We start from the raw sequence: 25,320 nt of genomic DNA, 5'->3' as shown, positions 1-25,320 counted from the left end.
ATATGACTGACGATGGTTCAAGTCTCAGACCTGGAGGCTTGTTTTCTCACTTTCCCTCTCTCTCTCCTTCTCTGTCTGTCCCTTGTGAGCACATGGGCCCTGTAGCAAATTAAAAAAATAATAATAGTAGTAAATAAAGTTAAATAAATAATTCTTTAAAAAGTAGTTTAAAAGTAAAAATCAATTATTATTGCTAGAAAAGGCATTTCATAAACTATATTCCATAATGTTTGAATTTTTGGACTGTAGTTTTGTGTGTGTGTGTGTGTGTGTGTGTGTGTGTTTGTGTGACTATAGGCCAATAGTCCCAAGGCTTTTTGGTGGTAGTAGTTCAAGATGACATGATAACATCATAAGTAATGCTTGGCCCCAATGAGAGTAGAACAGAAAGGAGAGATATAGGATATATTTCAAAGGAAGACAGTAAGTTGTAATAACTGACTGAGTAGAGAATGAAGGAGAGAGACAAGGTTAAATATTAATTTGTCAACAGGAATTATAAAGGGAGTTTTGGTTTTTTTTTTCACTATAGGGCGCGTGTGCTCGCCAGACAGACAGAGAGAGACAGAGACAGAAAGCGAGAAATCACCCCCCAGGGGGGATGGTCACGCCGCAATCCCTTCTCCTCCATTCTCCTCTTGGGATCTTGGGCACACACGCACACGCGCTCGGTGTGAGTTTTAAGCCACCGGGTCCGGGACGCGAACCGCAGTTGACTACATGAGAGCCCAGCGACATAGCCATTCCGCTAACTGCTGGTTCCCGAGAGTTTGTGTTCCAGATCTTCTGATGGAAAGTTGATTTTGCCCATTTAAACTTTTCAGCACAAGATCCCATTATAGTTATATTCTAAATGTTCACAAAAATAATGGTATTTCTCAAAGACAGTAAAACACTGGCATTCAAAATAAGATCCCACATCTGGAGCAAAAGGTAAAAATGTAGTCAGGATGATCTGATTTCTCATTTCTTCGCTGAAATAGACATTAATTTTTAAACAAGATGTTTAATTTTGAAAGTTTAAATATAATTAGAATTAAAAAAAAAAACAAAACCAAAGTCTGGCTCCAGCATTTGTGACAAAGCTGAGATTAAGGGCCTTGTGGCTCTTGCAAGGGCTTGCTTTGGAGGTGGTCCCGCCTGTGGTACCTGGTCTGTTAATGCTCATTCCTGAAGGCGTGAGACAGGCTCTCTCCCTGTGCTCACTGACTGCTGTCTCCAGACAGGCCACGGCAAGCATCCCTACACCTAATAATCACACCTCTGTGTGACCTTGGACAAGTCCTTCTTTCCTAGTGGGCTTAAGTTCTCCTCATCTACAAAATTACAGGGCCAGCCTTATAGCCTGATGGTTAAAGAGCTGGATCCCCATGACTGACTGCATGGTTCAAATCCCAGCTCTGGTGGTTTGAAAAACACAGCAGGCACATGTGCATGCATGCCCAGAATCTCAACGAGGTGGAGAAATGGTGGAGAAAGGATTGCTCTCCACTGGGGAATGTTTTCTCCCTCTTGCTCTCTCTCTGCCTCAATCTGGCAATCACAGGCACCCTCTGCAAACAAACAAACAAACAAATTGGAATTTCATCCATACATCTGATGGAACAACTGAAAATATCAAATAAGGTCACAGAGGAAAAATCACCTTATCAGCTATAAATCACTTTCAAAATGTCAGACGTGCCATTATAATTTTTTAAAATTATCTCCTAGAGGATTGACTGAGTCCTAATTGTCTAAGGTATGCATCCTGATTGCAGCCTGGAGTGCGTAAATGAACAGAGAGGGCAAGGGTACAAACCAGTAAAGCAGGTACTATTTGGATGAAACACTAAATATTAAGACTATGTATGGGGGTGCCAGCAGATGTTGTGGCAGTTATGTCGCTGGATTCCCACATAGCCACAATGGTTCAAGTCCCAGGCCCAGTGACTTGAAAATCACATGGGGAACGTGGGCGAGTATGCTCAAGATCTTGGGAGGAGAATGGAGGTGAAGGGATTGCAGCCCACCCATGTCCCCCAAGGGGCTGATTTCTCACTTTCCCTCTCACTGTCTCTCTCTCTCTCTCCAGTCAGAGCACACACCCTAAGGCAAAAATCTCTTTAAAAAGGAAAGAAAGAGAGAGAGAAAGGAAGAAAGAAAAAGGAAGAAAACATATAGAACACATTGCAAAGCTTGCACAAACATTTTGCTACTCATACAGAAAAAAAAAAAAAAAAAAAAAAAAAAACAAGAAAAAAAGAAAAAACATCAGGGGCCAGCAGGTGGTATAGTGGTTAAAGTACTGGACTCCCACATGGTCAGCCACAGGTCCCTGGACCTGGTACCTTGCTTTCTCACTTTACCTTTCTCTGTCTCTCTCTGGTTAAATTAAAAAATAACAATAACAAAAACAAATAAAAATGTTAAATAAAAAGGAAGAAAAACACTTAAACATTGGCTTTGTTTATTGCCATAGGGCGGGCGCCACCACGCCTGACATTGGCTTTGTTTATTAAAAAAAAGAAGAGCTAGCTCATTTTTGTACCATCAGCCACATACCTGAAGCACTACCAATGACTGATCTTTGACAGTTATTACTTCAATAAAATGTAGCAATCTTAATTTTTGAAGTTCCTTTAAGGAAATGTGAAAACTAGCTGGCTGTTGCTGTCATTAACCAGAATCGGAAACTAAGGTTAACTGGTAAATTTATGAAATGAGAGATGTGCTTAAAGTTTTATATTTTTCAGTTGCCAGAAAAATTGCAAGCGAGTATGGCCTGAAGCGTTTATCAATAGGAGACGCTTTGCGTTCCGTATTAAACAACCACCCAGAGACAGAGCTGGCACTTATGCTGAACTGGCATCTTCATAAAGGAATGACAGCACCTAATGAACTGGCTATCCAAGCCTTAGAACTTTCTCTGATGGAAAGTGCATGCAGTACTGCAGGGTAAGTGAGGGGGGTACCAGGAGCGGGGAGAGGGGGATTAAATCTTCCAAGAAGCTACTCACTAGTGATTTAAAATGCTTATCCTAAAAAGGGTTTAAAGCTCTTGCAAAGAAAGCAATCTGCTGGGTCAGCTCTGTGGCACAGTAGTAATGCAGTACTCAAGAGAAGTCAGATCTCTTAAGGGACCATGGTTCAAATCCTCAGCCAGGTCAACCCAAAACATGCCGGACACATGCATGAGTACTGAAGATCCTATAGGCTGGAGGGATTGAGGAAGGGGATCAGGGTATAACCACACCCTGTGGAGGGCGCTCTCTCTCTCTCTCTCTCTTTCTCTCTCTCTCTCTTTTTTTCTCGTGCGTACACATGCCCAACAATGTGGTATGCACTATAGAGTGAATAAAGAAAAAAGGATGTTTTTATTTTGCCATAGGGGCGTGCACTCCCTGGAGAGACAGAGAAAAAGAGAAAGTGAAAAAATTCGTTTCCAGGGGAGATGGCCACACCACAACCCCTTTCTCCTCCAGTCTCTTCTTGGGATTTGGGGCACTCTTGTACATGCATCCGGCGTAACTTTCAAGCTACCATGTCTGAGACTCAAACTGCTGTCGGCAATGTGCACCTTAACCTCCATGCCACCTGCTGGCATGACAGGAAAAAACGTTTCTAAGTATTGTGTTTATGATAATAAATGTGGGGTTTTTTTTTTTTTTTCAAGACAAAGTCTATTACTCAAATATTGAGCACCTGCATAGTTGCATATTTAGATTTTCCTGTCAAGCTAAAACTTGGTTTGAATACTCACATGCCAGAGTAGCAGGCACTTCACTTCACTCCCTGCAGCAACTTGAGTAGTCCAAAAGCCTCCAGGCCTACACAGTTCACAGAAGAGGCCACATGATGCCAGTAGTGCTTCTCGCTGCCCATGGGGTAATGGAGGAGCAGCCTCCCTGTCCCCCAGATGGTGCTGGTCCAATGCAGATGGGCTCTCTGGCTCAGCTCCCTGCACAGGTAGCCGTGCATTTGACCGTGCACATAAACAGCTGCGGTATACTCATTGAACATGAGGAAATGATCCTTTTTTTGAAGTGACTGATAACTAGTGATGAGAAGTGGATTGTTTATAACAATGTGGTGCACAAACGGTCTTGGTGCCGACGTGATCATTCACCTCAAACGACACCGAAAGCATGTTCATCAGAGGAAGAGTATGCTGTCAGTGTGGTGGGATTTTAAAGGTGTCATGTTTTTCAAGCTCCTACCAAGGAATCAAGCAATCAATTCAAATGTATACTTTTGGCAGTTGGACAGTGTGGATGAATCCATCATCCAGAAACATCCAGAGCTCGTTGATCATATAGTTGTGTTCCATCACGACAACGCGAGACCACTCACAAGTTTGACCATCCACCAAAAATTATTGGAACTTGGGTTGAATGTGTTGCCACAGACACTGTATTTGCCTGACTTTCCGCTGTCAGACTTCCACTTGTTTTGCTTTCTTTGAAACTCCTTATGTGGCATAACCTTCAGTTCAGATGAGGCTGTAAATTAGTACCTTGTTCAATTTTTCACCGATAACTGATTCTTCTGTGAATGAGGAATTATGAAGCTCACTGAAAGATGGCAAAAGGTTATTAGACAAAACGGGCAATATATCATTGATTGATCTTTGTCCTTTATATAAATAAATTACCTTTGAAAAACAGAAAAAAAAATACGTCATGACTTTTCCAACAACCCAAAATAATCATCTGTGCCGTGGAACTTCAAACAGTCTCTAAAAGTTAGCTGGAGAGCACTGAGGGAGGGCATCCTTATGCCAAACAAACCCTTACTAATGACCACAGGTCAGTGTGCCCAGCTTCCTCACACCTAAGTGAGTTCCCTTACTTCTGGGGCCACTCCTCCCAGAATTTATGAGTAGTCTTTATTCCCTCTGTCAGTTTGATGCTAACAGTCTCATTATCTCAAATTAGATTCACTTACATTCTGCTCATCATTTCTGCTCAGAGGCATACATGAGAGTCCTGATGGGATGATTCTGCCCACATATCATGGGCTCCTCTCACCAACTCTCCATCTCCCCTTCAGCACCCCCTGGCCTCCTCACAGAATACTTACTACAAAAGCAAACTTAGAACACAATTTCACTATATTTTCTTAGTCTCTTACTGAGATACTATTTAGTAAGCATCTGATAAGGGCCAAGCCCTATTCTAGATGCTTTACATACCTGATCTTCAATCTTTAAGGCAGTCTAAGGGTTAAATATCATTTCTCAGAAAAACTGAACATCAACGTGTTCAGACCAGGTTTCAATAGTTCAATCTGCCTCTAAAACCTATATTCTTTCTATTGTTTCATACTTCAGTTAATAACACCAATTGAACACATTAGTCAAACCAATATATGATCTCTCTCGAATTCTGCCAAAACCTACATGCTTAGCAATTCAAGGCTCTCTCCCAAATTGTATTTGCAAGTATACTCACCTCGTAGGTCTTGGGCTTACTGAGGTTAAACAAGTAGAGATGAAAGGGTGAAGTTTACAGAAGATAAATCAAGATACATAAGAAAAAGTATGTGATTGTCCTTAAAAAGACAGAAGGGGGGTGGTGGTTATGGCCGACTGTGGTTTGGGTCCCAAATCCGGAAGTTTGAAGACATGCCAGGCACATGTGCATGCATGCCCAAAATCCTGAAAGGAGAGTGGAGGAGAAGAGACTGTGGCATGGCCATCCCCCTGAGCAGTGCTCTCTCACTTTCCCCTCTATCTCTCTGTGTCTCTGTCTCTGGTGACTTCGGCAAAAGAAAAAAAAAAGGAAGTTTGAGAGAAAAGAAATGTGACATTTTTACATTTTATATATTTCGTATTAGTGTTGTCATCGATGGATATCCTGTAACAACTCTTCAAATGAATCTCTTGGAAGCCAGATCAATCATTCCCATGATCATCTTTGAGTTGGATGTGCCTTCCAAAGAGACTTTCAAAAGATTGCTTCTGGAAAAAAGTGAACAAAGGTAAAGTACATGATGAAAACAGTGATAAAAGAACCAACTTCAATCACAGAGGAATATCACCATGTTTTAACAGCCTTTTCCATCCCTTCTCTGTTTCTCTATAGTTTGCCTTACCCATTGCACAATAGTGCACAGATTGTAGCTGTCAAGAATGCAAAGTATCACAAAAATATTGGCGATATTAGGAAATATTATCAAGAACAGCATCAGAACTGGTATGTGATTGATGGATTTCACAGCAAATGGTGGGTCTGGAATGAAGTCATGAAGAACATTCAAATGATAAATAAATATATGCAGACATACCTGGAAAGAATAAAAGCAGGTAAGAAAACATTTTAAAGTAGAGTAAAATAGGAATTTATATTCTAAACAAGCCTGGCTCATGTTACCATCATTCATTCCACTGGAACATTTGTCCTATTATTATCAATATAGTAGGTATATGGACTATCCCGTTCTTTCAGTGCTGTGGTCTGAATGTATGTGCCCCCATTCCAAAATTCAAATGTTGAAACCAAATGCCCAATGCGACGGTATTATGAAGCAGGATCTTTGGGAGATGATTAATCATGCGAGTTCTGTTCTCGCAAAAGGGATTAGTTCCCTCATAAGAGAAGCTTTAAGGAGCCCGTTTGCCTCTCCGCCATGTGAGGATGCAGCAAGAAAATACCGCATAGGAGGGACAAGCCCTCAGCATATTCCAAATCTGCTGCCACCTTGATCTTAGACTTCTCAGCCTCCAGAACCATGAGCAATAAATTTTTGACAGTATTTAGAAATGATCCAGTCTAGATATTTTCTTACAGCAGCACACACACACTAAGACATGTAGGCATGTATGTTAGTTCTTATTAATGACTGTCCCTACTCAAGCTGTCATTTATTGAATGCTGTGTGAACCTCGGACATAAAAATAATGCACAGTTTTTCAGTAAAAGCTTTTATACTGTTTGAATTTTTTTTTTTTAAGTTTTGCTATTGGGTACATACACTCACCCTGGGGCTGGGGGGCAGGTGGGGAGGAATGAGAAATCAAACCTTAGAGGGGATGGTCATGCCACAGTCCTTTCTCCTCCCATCTCCATAGGATTTGGGGCATGCATGCCCACATGCCCAACAAGATTTTCAAGCTGCCAGGTTTGGAACTCAAACTGGGCAGTTGGCCACGTGAGATCCAGCATTTATTTTAACCTTACACCACCTGCAGGCCTATAATGTTTGGAATTTTACATAAGAATATATTTTCAAGAATGCTTGGAGTAATTGTAAGAGAGCAGTGGTCTGTAGAGTGACACTTGGAAAAACATTTTTTAATTTTATTTATTTATTTATTTTAATTTGATCAGAGAGGGACAGAGAAAGAGAGAGACAGCGAGAAAGCAAGCTTGCAGGTCCTGGACTTGAACCGTGGTCAGCCATGTGGGAGTCCAGCACCCTCAACCACCATGCCACAGGCTGGCCCCCAGAAAAATAATTTTTTTAAGTATCATTCCCTTTATTTTTAAGCATTTATGTATTTATTTATCTATTTATTTGTTGTGATTTTCAAGCCACTAGGTCTGGAACTCAAACTGCAGTAGATTACGTGGGAATCCAGCACTCTAAAACCACCACACCACCTGCTGGCCCAACACTTGGAGAAATTTTATTTAGAAATCTGGAATTAAAATTATTTTTACAAGTTACAGTCATTATAATATGATATAAATGTTGACTCTAGTTTTTCTTATGATTTATTTACATTTAATCATTGTACGTATTTACAGCATACACTATGGTTTTTCTTTTTCTTTTCTCCCCCTGGGTCTCCTCCCTCCTGGCCCCCTTGTCCCTCGCCCTCTCACACGATCTCTAGTGTCCACAGCTGCTCTCCATGTTTTTATACCTGCCAATCTTGCGGTTTCTGCCGTGGAGTGCAGACATGTGGTATATTTAAGAGGAAACATACACTGTTTCTCTTTCATATTCTGGCTTACTTTACTTAGCATTAGATCGTCCCTATTTGTCCACTTTCTATCAAATGCCAGGTCTATTTTTAAAAAACTAGAACATTAAAATGTCTTTTACTTATATTTGGAATCTATGGAAGAAAATGTTTGATTATATATTACTATTAAACAGTTTTTAACTTTTCTCCAAAAATGCACAAAATACTAAGACCAGCAATGGTGTAGCAGTTACATTGCTGGACTCCTACGTAGTCAACTGCAGTTCACACCCCAGACCTGGCCACTTAAAACTCACACCGGGTGTGTATGAATGCATGCCCAAAATCCTGAGTGGAGAATGGAGTAGATGGGATTGCAGTGTGGCCATTCACCTGGAGGGTGATTTCTCGATTTCTGTCTCCCTGTCTGTCTCTGTCTCTCCAGTGACCCCATGCACCCTATAGCAAAAATCTCTCTGAAAAAAATGCACAAAATCGAAGAACACTTATGTACATTAGACATCTCTAAAAAGAGTGATGACTCCAATGAAGTTATCTGTAAGGATCTCACAGAAATGTGACTAATGATTTCGTTTAACTTTGGGAAGTACAGAGAAGATATAAGATAGGTGGGAGTGCTGTGACCAAGAGAATCTTGTACAAGGAAAAATGCAGTGAGGGTTTTGGTAACAACTGTAAAATTCTATCCTGATTTGCTTCATTATCTGGACATAAACAGTATCTCTAGTTCCAGTTTGTGTACAGACTGGGAATTTATTTTCACATGAGAATTACAAGGCATGAAGGCAACGGTGTAAGGCAATGGAAAATCGAAGGGGTTTGTTTGTTCGTTTTTATTTTTAATGCCAAACTGCATGTGTGTGCACGAGAGAGAGAGAGAGTTAAAAAGAGAGAAAGTACCCCCCCAACAGGGCCTGGTCACACCACAGTCTCACCTTCCCTCTCTGTCTCTCTCCCGCAAGCACACATGCCCTATGGCAAAAAATAAAAAAATTAAAAATGGGAGTGCACCAGGTGGTGTGGTGGTTAAGGTGCTGGATTCCCACATGACTGAACGTGGTTGAGTCCCAGACCTAGTGGCTTAGAAAAATCAGAATGAATAAATAGATAAATAAATAAAATTTAACAAAAAAATTTTTTTGAGGAACTTTATGTGATGAGATTTGGCAACTTTCAAAATCCTTTTGCTTTGGCAAGGAAAGCTGCCCTGGAAAAACTTCTCTTAATTCTGTGAAAGCACAAAGACATTCGGGAGATTCTGTCTAGCCAACACTGAACTCTTCAGGGAAGACGGGAACCCAATGATATGGCCAGGGTTCACACCTGGTGTCCTTTCTAGTGGGACTGAGAAGTAGAGTCAGAGTTTCCAATTGACCTTTGCTAACTACTGAGCTTAGATATTGCCCTTTGGAAAACATTTCACTCCATCCGCTTACCTCCCGGAGCCCTTGTGGGAATAGTGCCACCACCACACCGATGATTCTTTGCTTTTAGGAGGTGAATGGAGGATGACAACCAAAAGTTAAGGCTTGAAGTGCCCGTCGTTGTTACAGACCCCTTTGTCTCATGCATGTCCCTTCCCTCTACCCAACTTCCTGCTTAAAAGAGCAGAATTGTGGAGGATTGCATGACAGACCCCTCTTTGGGCATGGCTTTCCCAACCATCTCCTTGTCAGAATTAGGTCTGACAAGAGTAAAGGGAAGGAAATTAGGGAGAAAAAAAAGTGGAGAGGTGAGACATTTGTGGGACACGGAAATGGTTTATTACCAGTTGATGAAAACGTGTATAATAGTCTCAACTGGACTGGTCTGAGGTGTATTTTGTGTTGAGTAAATTCTCTTTACAAGCTAAAGGATGTATCGCAATTAAATGTATAATAATACATTTACAATTTATCAAAACAAAACAAGAAGAATTAGGTCTGGCTTTTTTGGGCGATGGGATTAGTGGTTAGGATCAGAGGACCTCCTCACCTGGACCCCCACAAACTCCTCCCACGTAAAGGCAGGCATATCAGTGAGTCAATAATGTGACATGACACGGGTTCACATCCCTAGCCTGTGACTCCAAAAATCCCCAGACTCTCAAAACCTCAAGTTTATTCTCAAGTTATTTGCAGGCAAACCTAATGTGAGCTGACATGTGGCTATTTATAGTCTTTATGTGCCCCAGTTAACACGGAAAAGTCATTTTACAAAGAAAAGAAATGGTTTTTGAGAGAAAAAGTGAAAGAAAGAAGAGAGAGATCGCTCCTGGATAGGATCCTTCCATGTCAAGATCCTTCCACGGCCGCCTCCTGGTTAACTAGGACTACAGGCATGCGCCAGCACACCTGGTCTATTCAGGCTGGGCCAGGAACTGAACCTGGGTCCCCCATGCAGTCTCAGTCACACAGAGCAGTGCCTCCCACTTGTACCACCATGACTGGCCTGGTTGGAAAAACCTAATGCTATAGGTTATGAAGAGTTACCCCAGACCCTGCAAGCATGTGATATATTAATAAAATCTAAAATATTCTGAATTATCCAATATATGCAGTCATGAGGGTTTTAAATAAAGGATTGTAGATCTGTAATAGTTCATCTCGATGAGCTAACAAACAAGTCAAACTATGATTTGTGTATGCTTCATAGTTTTATAGCTTTAGTAGGCATAATTCAGGGAAAAAAAAGTTTCAACTTTTCTCTGGTTAAAGGGCCATTAACATCTTGAGATCAAAGATCAAAATTTATTCATTATAATTAGAACATGTTAAGCAGTAATTTTATTTTCTATAAAATATCCTATTGCTTTGGGGTCCCAATCGTAGCAGAGTATTAGGGGGAAAAAACTCTTAAACTTGTCCAGTAAAGAAACTTTGGCTCTTGGGACCAGCAGATAGTGTAATGGCTACATCACTGGACTCCCATGTAGTCGACTGTGGTTCAAGTCCCAGACCCAGTGGCTTAAGCTCACACTGGGCACACGTGCCCGTGTGTGTGTGTGTGTGTGTGTGTGTGTGTGTGACCGAGATCCTGAGAGGAGAATGGAGGAGAAGGGATTGCAGTGTGGCCATCCCTCCGGGGGATGATTCTGTCTTTCTGGTGAGCGCACGCGCCCTATAGCATAAACCTCTCCAAAAAAAAAAAAGAAGAAAAGAAAAGAAACCTTGGCTCTATTTTTAAAAAATAAACTCTTTAGGGTAAAACCAGTCACCTTTAGATAAATGTGTTTTCCCTTCTCTCGGGTAGCATCTAGGCACAGGGAAGTTTTGGGTCGTGTGTGTGTGTGTGTGTGTGTGTGTGTGTGTGTGACCGAGATCCTGAGAGGAGAATGGAGGAGAAGGGATTGCAGTGTGGCCATCCCTCCGGGGGATGATTCTGTCTTTCTGGTGAGCGCACGCGCCCTATAGCATAAACCTCTCCAAAAAAAAAAAAGAAGAAAAGAAAAGAAACCTTGGCTCTATTTTTAAAAAATAAACTCTTTAGGGTAAAACCAGTCACCTTTAGATAAATGTGTTTTCCCTTCTCTCGGGTAGCATCTAGGCACAGGGAAGTTTTGGGTCAGTAACATCATGTCAACAAAGTATTTGCACTTCTGAAAATCTGTAATCCACTCCATAGAGACTTTTGAAATACATGGAAAATTTATATATGTGTGTGTGTGAATGGGTATGTATATATGTCTAAGTGTATATATGGATACATGTCCTCATAGTATATGTACATACCCAGTCATACACATATATAAATTGTGTGTATATATAAATATTTATAAAGTGTGTGTGTGTATAATAGTTAAGAACTAAGACAACCACAACATTTATCAATAAATAAGTGATTAAGTAAACTAAATGTATATTTATACTGTAGAATACTATGTATCAATTCAAAAGAATTAGGTGAATCATATAAACTGATATGGACAGATGTCAAAAACCATAACTAACTGATAAGAACAATCTGTAGAATGTTTATAGTATAGGGGCATAAGCATACTATTCAGAAAAAGAAGGTAGGTATGCCAATAAAGACTGAAGGGCCAGCAGGTGGCTTGGTGGTTAATGCCCTGGACTCCCACATGGCTGACTGCATTTCAAGTCCTGTTCCTGGCAGCTTACCTTCTCACTTTCTCTCTCTCTCTCTCTCTGTCTCTCTCTGGTAAGCACATGATCCCTATAGCAAATTAAAATAAGAATATTAATTGATTAATTAATTGTTTTTAAAGACTGAAAAAAGCTACAAAACTAACAGTGATTACTTCTCAGGGGGGACATCGGACTGAGAGAACAGAGATATGAATGGTAACACTTACTTCTACTGTATTGTTTGGCAAATGTATTTGTATAGTGCCGTGTAATTGAAATTATTTTTATTTTTAAAATCATTGTGTTTTCTATGAAAAAAATGTGCATATAATGCTCATTAATATGTAACTAATAGGAAAGGCCGCCCGCATTGACATGCTATGTATCACGCCTCAAGAGCTGATTTCTCGCCTGGGAGAATTTGGACAGTACTGCCCTGTGAGCCTGGCAGAAACCAATGAATTATTTGATTGCTCTGGAACTGACTCCTTGGAATTTGCAGCAGAGTTCAGGGGACACTATTACAAAATGTATTCTCAAGAAAAACTGAACGTAAGTGTTCAGCTAACTGCAAATATTTACTAAGGAAAGAAAATGCCTTAAAATGTAATTGAACATGTACGAAGGGGTGGGTGTGGCTGAGGACACCCAGAAACTTGGGACTAGGAAACCCATTATTGGAATCCATGGCTCAAGAGCCAGCGAGGCAACTCAGAGGTCAGTCTTAAGACTGCATCCCAGGACATATTCTGAAACAAAGCAGTAGTCTAGCATCAGGGCTGGGCTGCGGCCTGGGTCAGCACAGTAGGCAGCAGGCCAGGGAGCCAGCAGTGCGCCTGGCTGGGCTCTGAGCACCAAAGGTACAGCCACAGGCCGGTATTGGGAGAGTCAGTCCCTGGGGCTAAGCAGGGAGGTCAAAGTCAATAGAAAGGAGACAAAGGCTGACACAGGTCTCCTTCTGTGCTTTGTTTCTTATAGCACTAGAATTCCCCATATGCTTTGGATGTCAGTTTAATGGAACAGAATGCATATTTGTTCTGTTATTATAATGTCCTTCATTTGATGACATAAAAAGGCCAGGAGTTGAGAGCAAAAATGAAAATGAATGCAATGTCTCTGAACAGTGTCTTTTCCTGTGAGAATCAGGATTTTTTTTTGGAGAGGTTTTTGCTATAGGGCATGTACACTAGCCAGAAAGACAGAGACAGACAGAAAGACAGAAAACAAGAAATCAACTCCCTCCAGAGGGGAAGGCCACACCGCAATCCCTTCTCCTCTCGGTATCTTGGGCATGCACGCACACGCGCCCGGCGTGAGTTTAAGCCACCGGGTCCAGGACTTGAACCGCGGTTGACTACGTGGGAGTCCAACGACATAGCCATTACGCCAGCTACTGATCCCAAGAATTAGGATTTTTTATTTTTTTTTTTGAGAGGTTTTTGCTATAGGGCACGTGCGCTCACCAGAAAGACAGAGAGAAACAGACAGAAAGTGAGAAATCACCCCCCAGGAGGGATGGCCACGCCGCAATCCCTTCTCCTCTCGGTATCTTGGGCATGCACGCACACGCGCCCGGCGTGAGTTTAAGCCACCGGGTCCAGGACTTGAACCGCGGTTGACTACGTGGGAGTCCAGCAACATAGCCATTACACTAACTGCTGGTCCGAATTAGGATGTTTTAATCTCTTTATAAAGGAGACATTTATTTCATCCTGCTTATTTAAATGGTAATCACAGAATTTCAAAACTAGAAGTGACATTAGAGGTCTTGAAGCTGGTTCAGTCTTCCTTTTTACAGTTCGTAACTGAAGCTGGAGAAGTTAACTCACCTGCCAAAGGGCACCCCGCTGGTGAAAGGTACTGGCAGGACAGGAAGACAGGCCAGAAGGTGACTTCGCACTCTCCAGTGCCTGTCACGTGGCCAGTGCTTAGCAACTGTCTTAGTAGGAATGGATGTGTGTGTAGCAGTGAATGAATAAAGGCCTGAGATTCAGAGATGCATTCGATATGATCCTTTGGGAGCATTACTATGAAGGGACTTCAAAATGTTCATGGAAAATGGAATTAAAATACAAGTTTACTTTAGTGCAAAAATTTCTGAAATTGGGACCAGCAGTTGGCATAATGGCTATGTCACTGGACTCCCATGTAGTCAACCACAGTTCAAGTCCTGGACCTGGTGGCTTGAACTCATGCCAGGTGTGTGTGCGTGCGTGCCCAAGATCCCAAGAGGAGAATGGAGGAGAAGGAATTGTGGTGTGGCCATCCCCCCTGGGGGGTGATTTCTTGCTTTCTCTCTCTCCATCTCTCTGTCTTTCTGGAGAGCGCACACGCCCTATAGCAAAAACTTCTCCAAAATATTTTAAAACCTGTGCATAGTTTTTTCAAAATACACATTTTCCGCAAACTTTTTGAAGACTCTCTCATACAAAAAACTTTCTATTTGAGGAGAAATTATAATACAGGGAGAGGCTCTCAGACAGTTTGAAGAACACACACAGCTACTGAAAATGGGGAAAGAAGTACAAGAGCCTCCATAGGTGTTTGATTAGGAGAATATTCCTGTTTTAAATGCTCTTGCCACTGCAATCCTTTTTTAATAGAAATTCTTGGAGAACCCGGAATTGTATGTGCCTCCCTTAGCACCTAATCCACTCCCATCTGCTGACATGATCCCCAAAAGGCTGACGCTGTCAGAGCTGAAGAGTCGATTTCCCAAGTGTGCTGAGCTCCAGGGCTACTGTCCAGTGACCTACCAGGATGGAAAACAAAGGCAAGTTCTCACTCTCCTGGCATACACAGCAAAGTCTATACTCAGAATAAGTGGTTTCTGGGATCAGTGGGTGGCATGGTGGTTAAGGCACTAGACGCCCACAGGGCCAGCCACGATTCAAGTCCTGGACCTGACAGCTTGCTTTCTCACTTTCTCTCTCTTTTTCCTTCATCTCTCTCTGGTGCATGCACACGCTCTATGGCAAGTTAATAATAATAAATAAGTGAAATTAAATAAATAATTTAAAATAAATAATTTTTTAGAGAAATTTTTGCTATTGGGCATGTGTGCTTACCAGAGAGACAGACACAGACAGAGACACAGAAAATGAGAAATCACCCCCCTCAGGGTGGATATCCACACTGCAGTCCCCTCTCTTCCATTATCCTTTTGGGGTTTTGGACACACATGCACATGCGCCTGGTGTGAGTTTTAAGCCACCGGGTCTGGAACTCGAACTGTGGTCGACTACATTGGAGTCCAGCTATGTAACCATTATTCCATCTGCTGGTCCCAAATAAATAATTATTTTTTTTAACAGAATAAGTGGTTTCTAAAACAATCTTAACATTTCAAACTTCATAAGGTCACTATTGCTTAACTGGAAAAATGTTTCTTCCTTGAGTTGCATAGGTAGATAAATAAACATTTTGATGTTTTATTTAAAATACTGCATATTAATTATTTAACAGGGTTTGTTTTGCTTTGTCTTTCAGATATGAAGCCCTAGTACCTGGTAGCATTAACTATGCTGTAGAATATCGTGATCGAATATATATTTGTGAAAGTAAACAAAAACTCCAGAAGTTTTTGAGGTGAGATCATTCACTAAGTCATGAATATATATTGAATTTTTAAATGTTATTTATAGATTTATTTAGTCCAGAGAGAGACAGGCGCCCCCAACAGGGCCCTCATGCCATGATTCCCACACTCTCAACCAGTCTGGATCACGGGTACATGGAAAACATACCAGTGTGCTCAGGGAGGTCCTGGGATGTGAACTCAGGGCCTTTCCCATGTGGGCCCCATTGCATTACCATTGTACCACCACTTGACTCCACAGATATGTATTGAATATCTCCTGTGTTCCATGCAACATGCTGGGAACTGGGAAAGGGAGGTGTGTGTGTGCGCACACTCACATGCACATGTATACATGTGGTGTATATGATGGTAGAGAAGGATTGCTTCCTGCCTGAGGTCCAGGGTAAGATCGACTTTCAGTATCTGATAACAACAGAATGGGATGGAATTTAGGATGGGAAAATACCTGGAGTTCTGAGAAACTACAGTCCAAAGGTCTGGCTGAATTGTCTGTTGGGGTAGTCCTCAATGAGGAGTGGGAATTGGCTGGATAAAGGGAAAGGAAGACATTCTTCCCAGCAGAGGGACCTACAAACAAACCTGGCCCAGAGAATCACTGAACTGCGAACAATTCAACATGGCTGGATGTGATACAGAGAAGAGCAAAAGGTGGGGCTGGAGGTAGGGAGCAGGCAAAGTGTGGAAGGTCAAGGAAAACCACCACAGATTGTCTGGGCTTGAACCCAAAGACAATACAAGTACAGTGCCTAGTTTTAAGTTAGGTCAGTGTTATAATCAAATCTACTCTGGAGCAAAACCTCATTGGACTGTTGATCAGAGGCAGGAAGGCTGTTAGAGTAATCCTGTCCAAAATAATGCAGTATTTTGAGCTCACCTATGAAGAGTAATGTGGGGGAAGCAGTGGGTTTGGAACAAAGCAAAATTTTCCACTGAAACATTGGGATCAGAAGCACCAACACACAAGTGTCAAGAGATTCTACAAGGAAAACTGAAAGAGAAGAACCACGGAGAGGTGAAAGGAGAGGCAGGATGTGGAGAAAGTCTCTGGGAGAGGTTGGCCAGCAGATGCCTAGAGATCAAGCGGATGGAAATTTCTGTTCTTCACAAGTCATTGGAAACCACATTCCTTTATAAATTTTTCTGATTTGTAAACATTAGTGACTAATTGGAATTTAAAAATAAAATACCACGTGAATCCAATCACAACTACAGATAGAAGGGCAGTAGCTGGGATCACTATGAAGTTCATTGTTCAAAGAAGTTTCAATGTTAAAAAGAGATGTTAGTTGCTGGAAGAGATAGACGGTTGAAGGAGTAGAAGCAGGTTTTCTTTTTCTTTTATGGGAGAATTATGAGCTTGCTTAAATGCAGATGCATGGGAAGGATCCAAAAAAAGAAAGAAATGCCAAAGATAAGAGGAAAAAAAGAGAGTGACATTGCTGTAGTCAGATACTGAGAGAGAGGGTTCAGGGGGGATCCAAAGTGTGGTGGGGACTGGTCTAGATAAGAGGTACCATGTGTGGCTCTGCTTCTGGAACAGGGAAGTTCAACCTGATGGCTTCTCTGCATACAGCATGGCATCTGCCTAGCAGGTGCAGCGGGTACTTAAAGAATTAGAAGTTCTAGGACATAAAGAAAGTTTGATATGGAAAACTGAGATTACATTAGAGGGCTGGGGACCCAGCTGAAGTGGGTGGCTATGAACTTCCTGCTCATGTAAATGTCACCAATGGTGAAAAACGAGTAGTTGAACTTTCTCTTTTAATGGTATCTTGCATGTCTACAATACACACACACGATGACCGTGTCTGTGAGCATCCCTCCAGTGAACTCTGTGTTCCTAGGTCACCGCTGAAATACTGGGATCAGAAGCTTCCACACAAACTTCCCCCGTTAAAGGAACCAATATTTCTCACGAGCCTGCCTTTGCCCGGATATCTGGAACAGGTACTGTGATATGATTATTTTTTCCTGTGATATACATTAGAAGAGAACAATGATCTTTTTATAAAAGTAATGTTCATTTTGGTAACAATGAAATGCAAGGCAGAATTTAAGTTGCAAATTTACACTCAGCCTGTTTTGCTAATGGGCAGTCATTGTAATAAATGTGTGAAAATAGCTAATAGCTAGTTCCATAACTTATTCCTAAATATCTACAGGTGAAGAGAGAGTAAATCATAATACAATGATTTACCTTTGACTTAGATATGGAGTTAGCTTCTTATTTTTGGTTTCGGTGTCTGTAAAACTTCCTTGTAATTTGAAACGTGCAGATCCCATCTCTAAGAGGTTTCTTTCACTACTTGCGTTGGGCTGCGGTGCTGAGACAACAGAACAACGAAGTTCAAACTTTGCCCCAAATCCAGAGGAAGCTATCCACTCTAGTCATGTTTTGTCTATCTAAATATAACTGTCTTTACACATAGTCAAACTTATCATTAGCTAACGGCTATTTTTAAAGTTTCCCTACCTCCCATTTTGACAAAGTAAAGACCTAGAGCACAATTTTACACCTTTGTCACAAATTCTTTTATTTATTTATTTAGCCTGTGTACTCCGGAGGGAGAGAGAGAGAGAGAGACAGTGAGAGGGAAAGTGAGAACTCGTTCTGCCCAAGGAGAATGGTCATGCTGCAATCTCTTCTCCTTCATTCCTTCCTGGGATTTTGGGTATGCACCTACACACACCTACGCAATTTTAAACCATCCAGTCTGGGACTCCAACGCAGCCAGCTCTGTGGGAATCCAGTACCTTAACCATCATGCCACCTGGGGCCCCTGTCACAAATTCTTACCACTTTGTTTTGTTTCCAACTTGCCTTAGAAGGTTAGCCTTGGGTCTGGTTTCACATCAAATGCCAGCTGAGGCTCACCAGGAGAGGCTGAGTCTCATAAATTAGGCTGCATGTTATCGCTGTGTGCTGGGCTGCAGAATCTTAACCGTGATGACTGTGGTAATTGTGATAACTGCGGACCCTGGAATTCCTTATCAGGTGGCCAAAGGTCCTTGGCAATCTGGCTAGTTCTGAGAATGGAAGCAGATATGGGCCAAGACAACTCAAAACTCATTATCCTTTTCTTTCTTTTTAAACATTCTATTACAAAAAATGTCAAACGTGTCAAAGTACAATTGTGTAATGAAGCCCATGTGTGCATTTATCACCCAGCTGGCACTAAGCCAATTTTTTTCCAAATCAAATATTAATTTGTGATTCTTTCATGTTGTGAGTGGTTATCTAATCATCTTTATAAACCCCATCTCTAATCTTAGGAGACTTTTTTTGTTTGTTTTTTGTTTTTGTTTTTGCAGTAAGGCATGTGCGCTAGTCTGAGAGAGAGAGAGAGACAGGCAAAATGAGAAATCACTTTCCAGAAGGGATGACCACATTGCAATCTCTTCTCCATTTTCCTCTTGGGATTTGAGGCATGCAGGCACATGCACCTGGCATGATTTTCAAGCCACCGTGTTTGGGTTGAGCCAAGGAATAAGACTCTTTATTAGGTTGTTGAGAAAGTCATGCATTTTTCTGTCTTTCTATGCAAAAATGTGTCACAACTTTACAGACCACCCAATGGTTATGTCTCTGGACTCACACGTAATCAACCACGGTTTGAGTCCTGGGCCCAGTGGCTTAAACTCATGCTGGTCTGGTGTGTATTCATGGCCAAAATCCTGAGAGGAGGATGGAGAAGAAGGGATTGTGGTGTGACCACCCTCTGGGGGGTGATTTCTTGCTTTCTGTCTCTCTGTTTCTCTCTATAGCAAAAATATCTCTACTTCACCCCCCATAAAAAAAAAAAAAAAAAAAAAAGACTTGACTTAAATTGTTCTCTGCCTGCAGGGTATCGCCACTTCTCTGATTAAAGCAATGAATGCAGCAGGATGCTTAAAGCCCAAATTCCCCTTCTTAAGCGTAAGGAAGTCTGCACTGCTATACATAGCATTGCATCTAAAAGGTACGTCTTTGTTAATGGTATATTTCTCAGACGAACTTAACATTAATTCTAGTATGTGTCCTAAATAGAATTGTTAAACTGTGTCGGTCACTCGCTGAGAGAGAGAGAGAGAGAGAGAGAGAGAGAGAGAGTTGGTAGCGAATACAATTCAGGGTAAATAGTTTAACAAAAATATCAAAACCAAATTCTACTTTTAGAACTAGGGACTATGAGTATTGTAGCTAACTCTCAAAAATTCATGCCACAGAAAAAGGCAAATATAAGCAATTATGACCTACAATAGAATAATCTCCAATCTCACTGAGGATGTATCTTCTCAGCCCTAGCCAGCTTAATCTCATACCCAGTTCTTTCTCTCATTTGAATCGTGAATCTAACCGAAAACACTCACAGTTCTGTGACATTCTCCACAGCATTTAATCCCAAAGGTTCCGAATATACACGAAAAAAGTATAAGAAGAAGATGGATCAGTTTGTGGAGAGATGTGAACTGATAACATACCTGGGTGCCAAGATGACCAGAAAATACCAAGAACCTCAGTTTAGAGCCATTGATTTTGATTATAAGTTACAGAGTTTTCTCTCACTCAGAGATATAGACCCTATTAATGGCTAATTTGATTAGGTAAGTGCAGCCTGAATCTCAAGAGTTCTCACAAAGTGATAGAGGGAAATCCAGAGAAATAGATTGAAAATCGAGCGCCCTCCGAAGTTCTTTGTCCATCTGAATAACAGAGGGACTGGCAGTTCCAAATGGGACTCCAAGGTCTGCCAGCTAAAAGGGAGTGCTCTTCTGTAAGTCTAAGTTTCAATACAGCTTTAAAGTTTATTGCTCTTTGCCGAAGCTTCCCTACTTTAATAAAATAGACATTCCACTTAAAATTCCATTTAGACAATTTAAGTAACTTGTTTCCTATCGTACATTTGTTTTTCTTTTTAACATTTGCAGCAGAAAAATATACCTTTCCTGAAGAAAATTGCTCATTAAATGTTAGAAAGCTTCAAGAAACAAATTTAATGCTGATGTAAATAAAACAAATATTAGTTATACTTTTTACATATGGAATCATTTGTAAACTCTGTGAACCTGAGACATTATAATTTTCTGAACAAAATAAATAAATTTTGCAATAACTGGCCACTTCTTTTCCTTAAATATTCACTAAAACATGCTTTATATATTATTTTGTCATAGAAATCTTGTCGAGTTTTAAGGATGGAATCTAGAAAGTCTTATATGAACTCTATCAATGAGTATGCCAGGTCCAGATGTGGAGGCACAGGCCAGAGGGAGCCATAGTATGGTGACTGAGGCCACACGGGTGGCTCAGGTTTGGTTCCTGCATTCACCAGAGAGAGAGACAGGGAAAGTGAGAAATCACCCCCCAAGAGATGGCTACATTGGGACCAGCAGTTAGTGTAATGGCTATGTCGCTGGACTCCCACATGGTCGACCCTGGTTCAAGTCCCGGACCCGGCGGCTTAAACTCACGCCAGGAGCGTGTGCGTGCATGCCCAAGATCCCAGGAGGAGAATGGAGGAGAAGGGATTGCAGCGTGGCCATCCCCCCTGGGGGGTGATTTCTCACTTTCTGTCTCTCTGTCTCTCTCTGTCTGTCTGGTGAGCGCACATGCCATATGCGTTTGTTTATGGTGAAGGCCAATGCCATAAAAAAAAAAAAAAAAAAAAAGTCTCAAAAAAAAAAAAGAGAGATGGCTACATTGCAATTCCTTCTCCTCCATTTTAAACAGGTTAGACATGGTGGTGGGCACCTCTAGTCCTAGCTAATTAGAAGGTTTGGGGCAAGAGGATTGCATATAAGACCTTGTCAAAGATATCTGCCTCTGGGGACCAGCAGTTAGCATAATGGCTATGTCCCTGGACTCCCACATAGTCAACCGCTGTTTGCGTCCCGGACCCGGTGGCTTAAAACTCACACCGGGTGTGTGTGCATGCGTGCCCCAAATCCCAGGAGGAAAAGGGACTACAGCGCAGTCATCCCCTCTGAGGGGTGATTTCTCACTTTCCCTCTCACTATCTCTTCCTGGCAGGTATGTCCACTGTAAAGGAAAAAAACTTAAAAAAAAAAAATAGTTTCAAGAAAAGGCAACATGGATCCTAAACAAAGCTGCCCCAAAGAAAGAGCTAGTCTCTGCTGTGCGTAGCAGATGCTGGAAGACCTTCCAACCTTGGCTTCCTTCAGTTTGTGCTCCGGTGAGCAAAGCCTGAATGAGGGAGCAGGAGGCCCTGGCTGCTGTGGGCACTGAGTCGTCTCCAGCTGCTGAGATCTGAGGAGGACCCTTTTCACTGCAATTCTTTTGAGAGGTTTTTGCTATAGGGCACGTGCGTTTGCCAGACAGACAGAGACAGAAAGACAGAAAGTGAGAAATCACCCCCCAGGGGGGATGGCTACGCTGCAATCCCTTCTCCTCCATTCTCCTCTCGGGATCTTGGGCACGCACGCACATGCGCCTGGCGTGAGTTTTAAGCCACCGGGTCCAGGACACAAACCACGGTCAACTACGTGGGAGTCCAGCGACATAGCCATTACGCTAACTGCTGATTCCCTCACTGCAGCTCTTGCGGGCGCACGAACAATGGAGCAGTCAAGTCCAGGATTGACTGTTCTTCCTACTGGCACACAGAAGTCAGGCAGATACCCCTATTCCCATCCCAGTTGGACTCCCACAAAATCAGGGGATTTAGAGGGATTTAGTATGAAAGGGAGACTTCAGGGGAGAGGCATGTGTCATTTGAATTACTTTTGATAAAAACTAGTGCAAATCCAAGAGCCAGGCTGATGGTTATACCTGCACTTTCCAAATCACAGAGAATTCTCAGGGCAGCCTGAACATACCCAGAGTCCCTGTAAGCCTAGCTAACCAGGAGGTCCCTAGCAGAAGGGTCACAATACAGTAAGACCCTGTCAAAAATGCCTGTCACTGTCTCTCTCCCTTCTCTTATCTCTCTCATAAAAGAAAACTGGTTTAAAAAGTCATGAAGGCTATCGATGGTATGTTGGAGATCTGAAAGTGGGGGAAAATAAATTACAAGCGATTGGGTGGTGAGTGTGCGGCAGCACGGCTGATCTGGCTTCCAGTTTCTACAAGTGCTTTTCCTTCTATGTTGTTCTGTGCGTTTACAAAGAAATGGGTATTGGTGAAGCATAATTTGAGAGAAAATGCTGAAAAAAATGGTTGGAAGTAGGTGGGGAGAGGATTTGGGTGGGGCTTGTAGACCACATTAAGAAGTATAGACTTTGACCAGAGGTTAGGTGGGAGCCACAATGGATTCTTTTTTTTTTTTTTTGAGAGGTTTTTGCTATAGGGCGCGTGCGCTCGCCAAACAGAGAGAGACATAGAGACAGAAAGTGAGAAATCACCCTCCGGGGGGATGGTCACGCCTCAATCCCTTCTCCTCCATTCTCCTCTCGGGATCCTGGGCACATACGCACATGCGCCCGGCGTGAGTTTTAAGTCACCGGTTCTGGGACGCTAACCACAGTTGACTACGTGGGAGTCCAGCGACATAGCCATTATGCTAACTGCTGGTTCCCCACAATGGATTCTTTAAAAATTAAAAAAAAGAGAGAATTATTTGGGACCAGCAGATGGCATAATGGTTGTGTTGCTGGATTCCCACATGTCTGACTGCAGTTTGAGTCCCAGACCTGGAGGCTTGAAACTCATGCTGGGCACATGTGCGTGTGTGCCAAAATCTTGATAATGGAGAAGAAGGGATTGTGGCGTGATCATCTCCTGGAGTCTAATATATATATATATATATGTGTGTGTGTGTATATATATATAATTTGTTTATTTATTTATTTTAACTTGACCAGAGAGAAAGAGGTAAGTGAGAAAGCAAGCTGCCAGGTCCAGGACTCAACTGCAGTTGGCCGTCTAGGAGTTCAGAGCCTTAATCCCCATGCTGCCTGCCAGCCTCCACAATGGAGTCTAAGCAAAGGAATGACTCTAGTTTCTGGATCTGATTTGTACTTAGAGCTCCCACTCCTGTGCATCGGATGAAACAGCACTGCAGCTAAGTTAGAAACTCTTAAGTCATTGAAGAAAGATGATGAAAGGGGCCAGCAGGTGACTAGGTGGTTAAGGCTCTAGACTCCCACATGGACATTGGAGGTTCCAGTTGTGGACCTGGTGGCTTGAAAATCACACTGAGTGCATGTGCATGCCCAAGATGCCAGGACAAGAATGGAGGAGAAAGGATTACCAAATGATCATCCCTACTGGGGGTGGGGGGTGATTTACTCACTTTTCCTCCCATTGTCTTGGGCTCTTTCTCTGCCAAACACATGGGTCCTTTGGACACACACACACACACACACACACACACACACTTATTAAAAAACCTCACATGGAGAACAGCTAAGGGAGACCACCATGTAGTTTCACTATGAGCTGTCCCTGCTCTTGCTTTGTGCATTACAATAGAGCTGTACATTCCTTTAACGCATCATGTGCCCACACTTTGGTTTGTAGCGCTTGGGCAATCCAACCTGAGTTTGGCAACAAAAGGGATCCCAGGGGGAAAAGATTACCCTTTGTACTGATCCACTCTGTCTATGGACCATAACTTCACCTTTCAATACACCTGGGTCCTGCTTGCCTCCCTTTGCCCTGCCCTTCTGTTTGTGCAATATGTCTATTTTCTCTTTCAATAAACTTTGTGCTCCTCTTGCTTCCTTGTCCTTCCTTCTTTTGCTACCAGGGGGAAGCACGAAGTGGGAGCATCACAACCTGACAACAGCAAACATGAATTAAACCAGGCACTTACTTAAGTCCATCATATACTTAACCTCGTTTATGCCACAACAACCCCGCCAAGCTGGCACTAGTGTTAACGTCTCCCTTATACAGAGAGGGGTAGCCAAGGTGGTGAGGAAAAGGAGTAACTTGCCCAAGACTTCTCAGAACCCAGCTCCGTCAGAGTGCGCTCTTCACTCCCTTGGACTAAGGCTTTGGAAGTGGGGAGAAGAGGCGGATGTGAACAACTTTTAGGAGATAAATAACGTTCATACATCAGCACTGGATGATGATGGCAAAGGGAAAAGCGATTTTATGCATTCACACATTCGAGATCTTTTACTATTTCTTTTTTTTTGAGAGGTTTTTGTTATAGGGCGCGTGAGCTCGCCACAGAGAGAGACAGAGACACAGAAAGTGAGAAATCACCCCCCAGGGGGATGGCCATGTCGCAATCCCTTCTCCTCCATTCTCCTCTCGGGATCTTGGGCACGTACACACATGCGCCCAGCATGAGTTTAAGCCACCAGGTCGGAGACTCGAACCGCGGTCAACTACATGGGAGTCCAGCGACATAGCCATTACACCAACTGCTGGTCCCCACATTCGAGATCCTAATACCAGATTCGGGAAGTATCGTTTAAGGAGAGCGAAATGGATAAAGGTGTCGGTGAGTCCACGGTCTAACACGATAGGAAACTTCCCACATTGCAGGCTTACGAAGCCATTCCCACACCAATTCAGGCAGGCCCGCCCAGGGAGCGCCAGCGCGCAGTTCTCCACGCGCCCCGCCCCGGCAAGGCCCGCCCTCCCTGGTCCCGCCCCCGCAGACCACGTGTTCCGGCGCCCGCGCACTGGCGACTCCCCGCGCCGCGCTTCCGGGTTGGTTGCGGCGGCAGAGGCAGCGTAGGGCCGGGAGCAGTCTTAGAGGCCCGCGGAGCGGAGATAGGGCCGGGTGGGGCCTGGCGCGGCGGCGCTCTCCAGGCTGCGGGGGAGACTAGCAGCGGGCCCGACCCCC

The 25,320-nt window shown here is 42.7% G+C and overlaps 1 protein-coding gene across 1 annotated transcript in view; it reads left to right on the top strand.

Annotated features, from left to right (window-relative positions):
• Nucleotides 1-20,485, top strand: part of AK9 (adenylate kinase 9) — a 135,708-nt gene extending 115,223 nt beyond the window's left edge. The window contains exons 33-41 of the mRNA XM_006156985.2: nt 2,736-2,937; nt 5,818-5,961; nt 6,066-6,286; nt 12,335-12,531; nt 14,583-14,752; nt 15,469-15,567; nt 17,425-17,527; nt 19,425-19,539; nt 19,953-20,485. Of these exons, the coding sequence (XP_006157047.1) occupies nt 2,736-2,937; nt 5,818-5,961; nt 6,066-6,286; nt 12,335-12,531; nt 14,583-14,752; nt 15,469-15,567; nt 17,425-17,527; nt 19,425-19,539; nt 19,953-20,155 (1,454 nt within the window). The 3' untranslated portion in view covers nt 20,156-20,485. The remainder of the gene's footprint in view (nt 1-2,735; nt 2,938-5,817; nt 5,962-6,065; nt 6,287-12,334; nt 12,532-14,582; nt 14,753-15,468; nt 15,568-17,424; nt 17,528-19,424; nt 19,540-19,952) is intronic.
• The last annotated feature ends 4,835 nt before the right edge of the window (nt 20,486-25,320 follow it).

This window comes from Tupaia chinensis, unplaced genomic scaffold, assembly GCF_000334495.1.
Source record: "Tupaia chinensis unplaced genomic scaffold, TupChi_1.0 Scaffold000527_1, whole genome shotgun sequence".
Classification (NCBI taxonomy): domain Eukaryota; kingdom Metazoa; phylum Chordata; class Mammalia; order Scandentia; family Tupaiidae; genus Tupaia; species Tupaia belangeri.
This window is presented reverse-complemented; position numbering and strand designations above follow the sequence as displayed.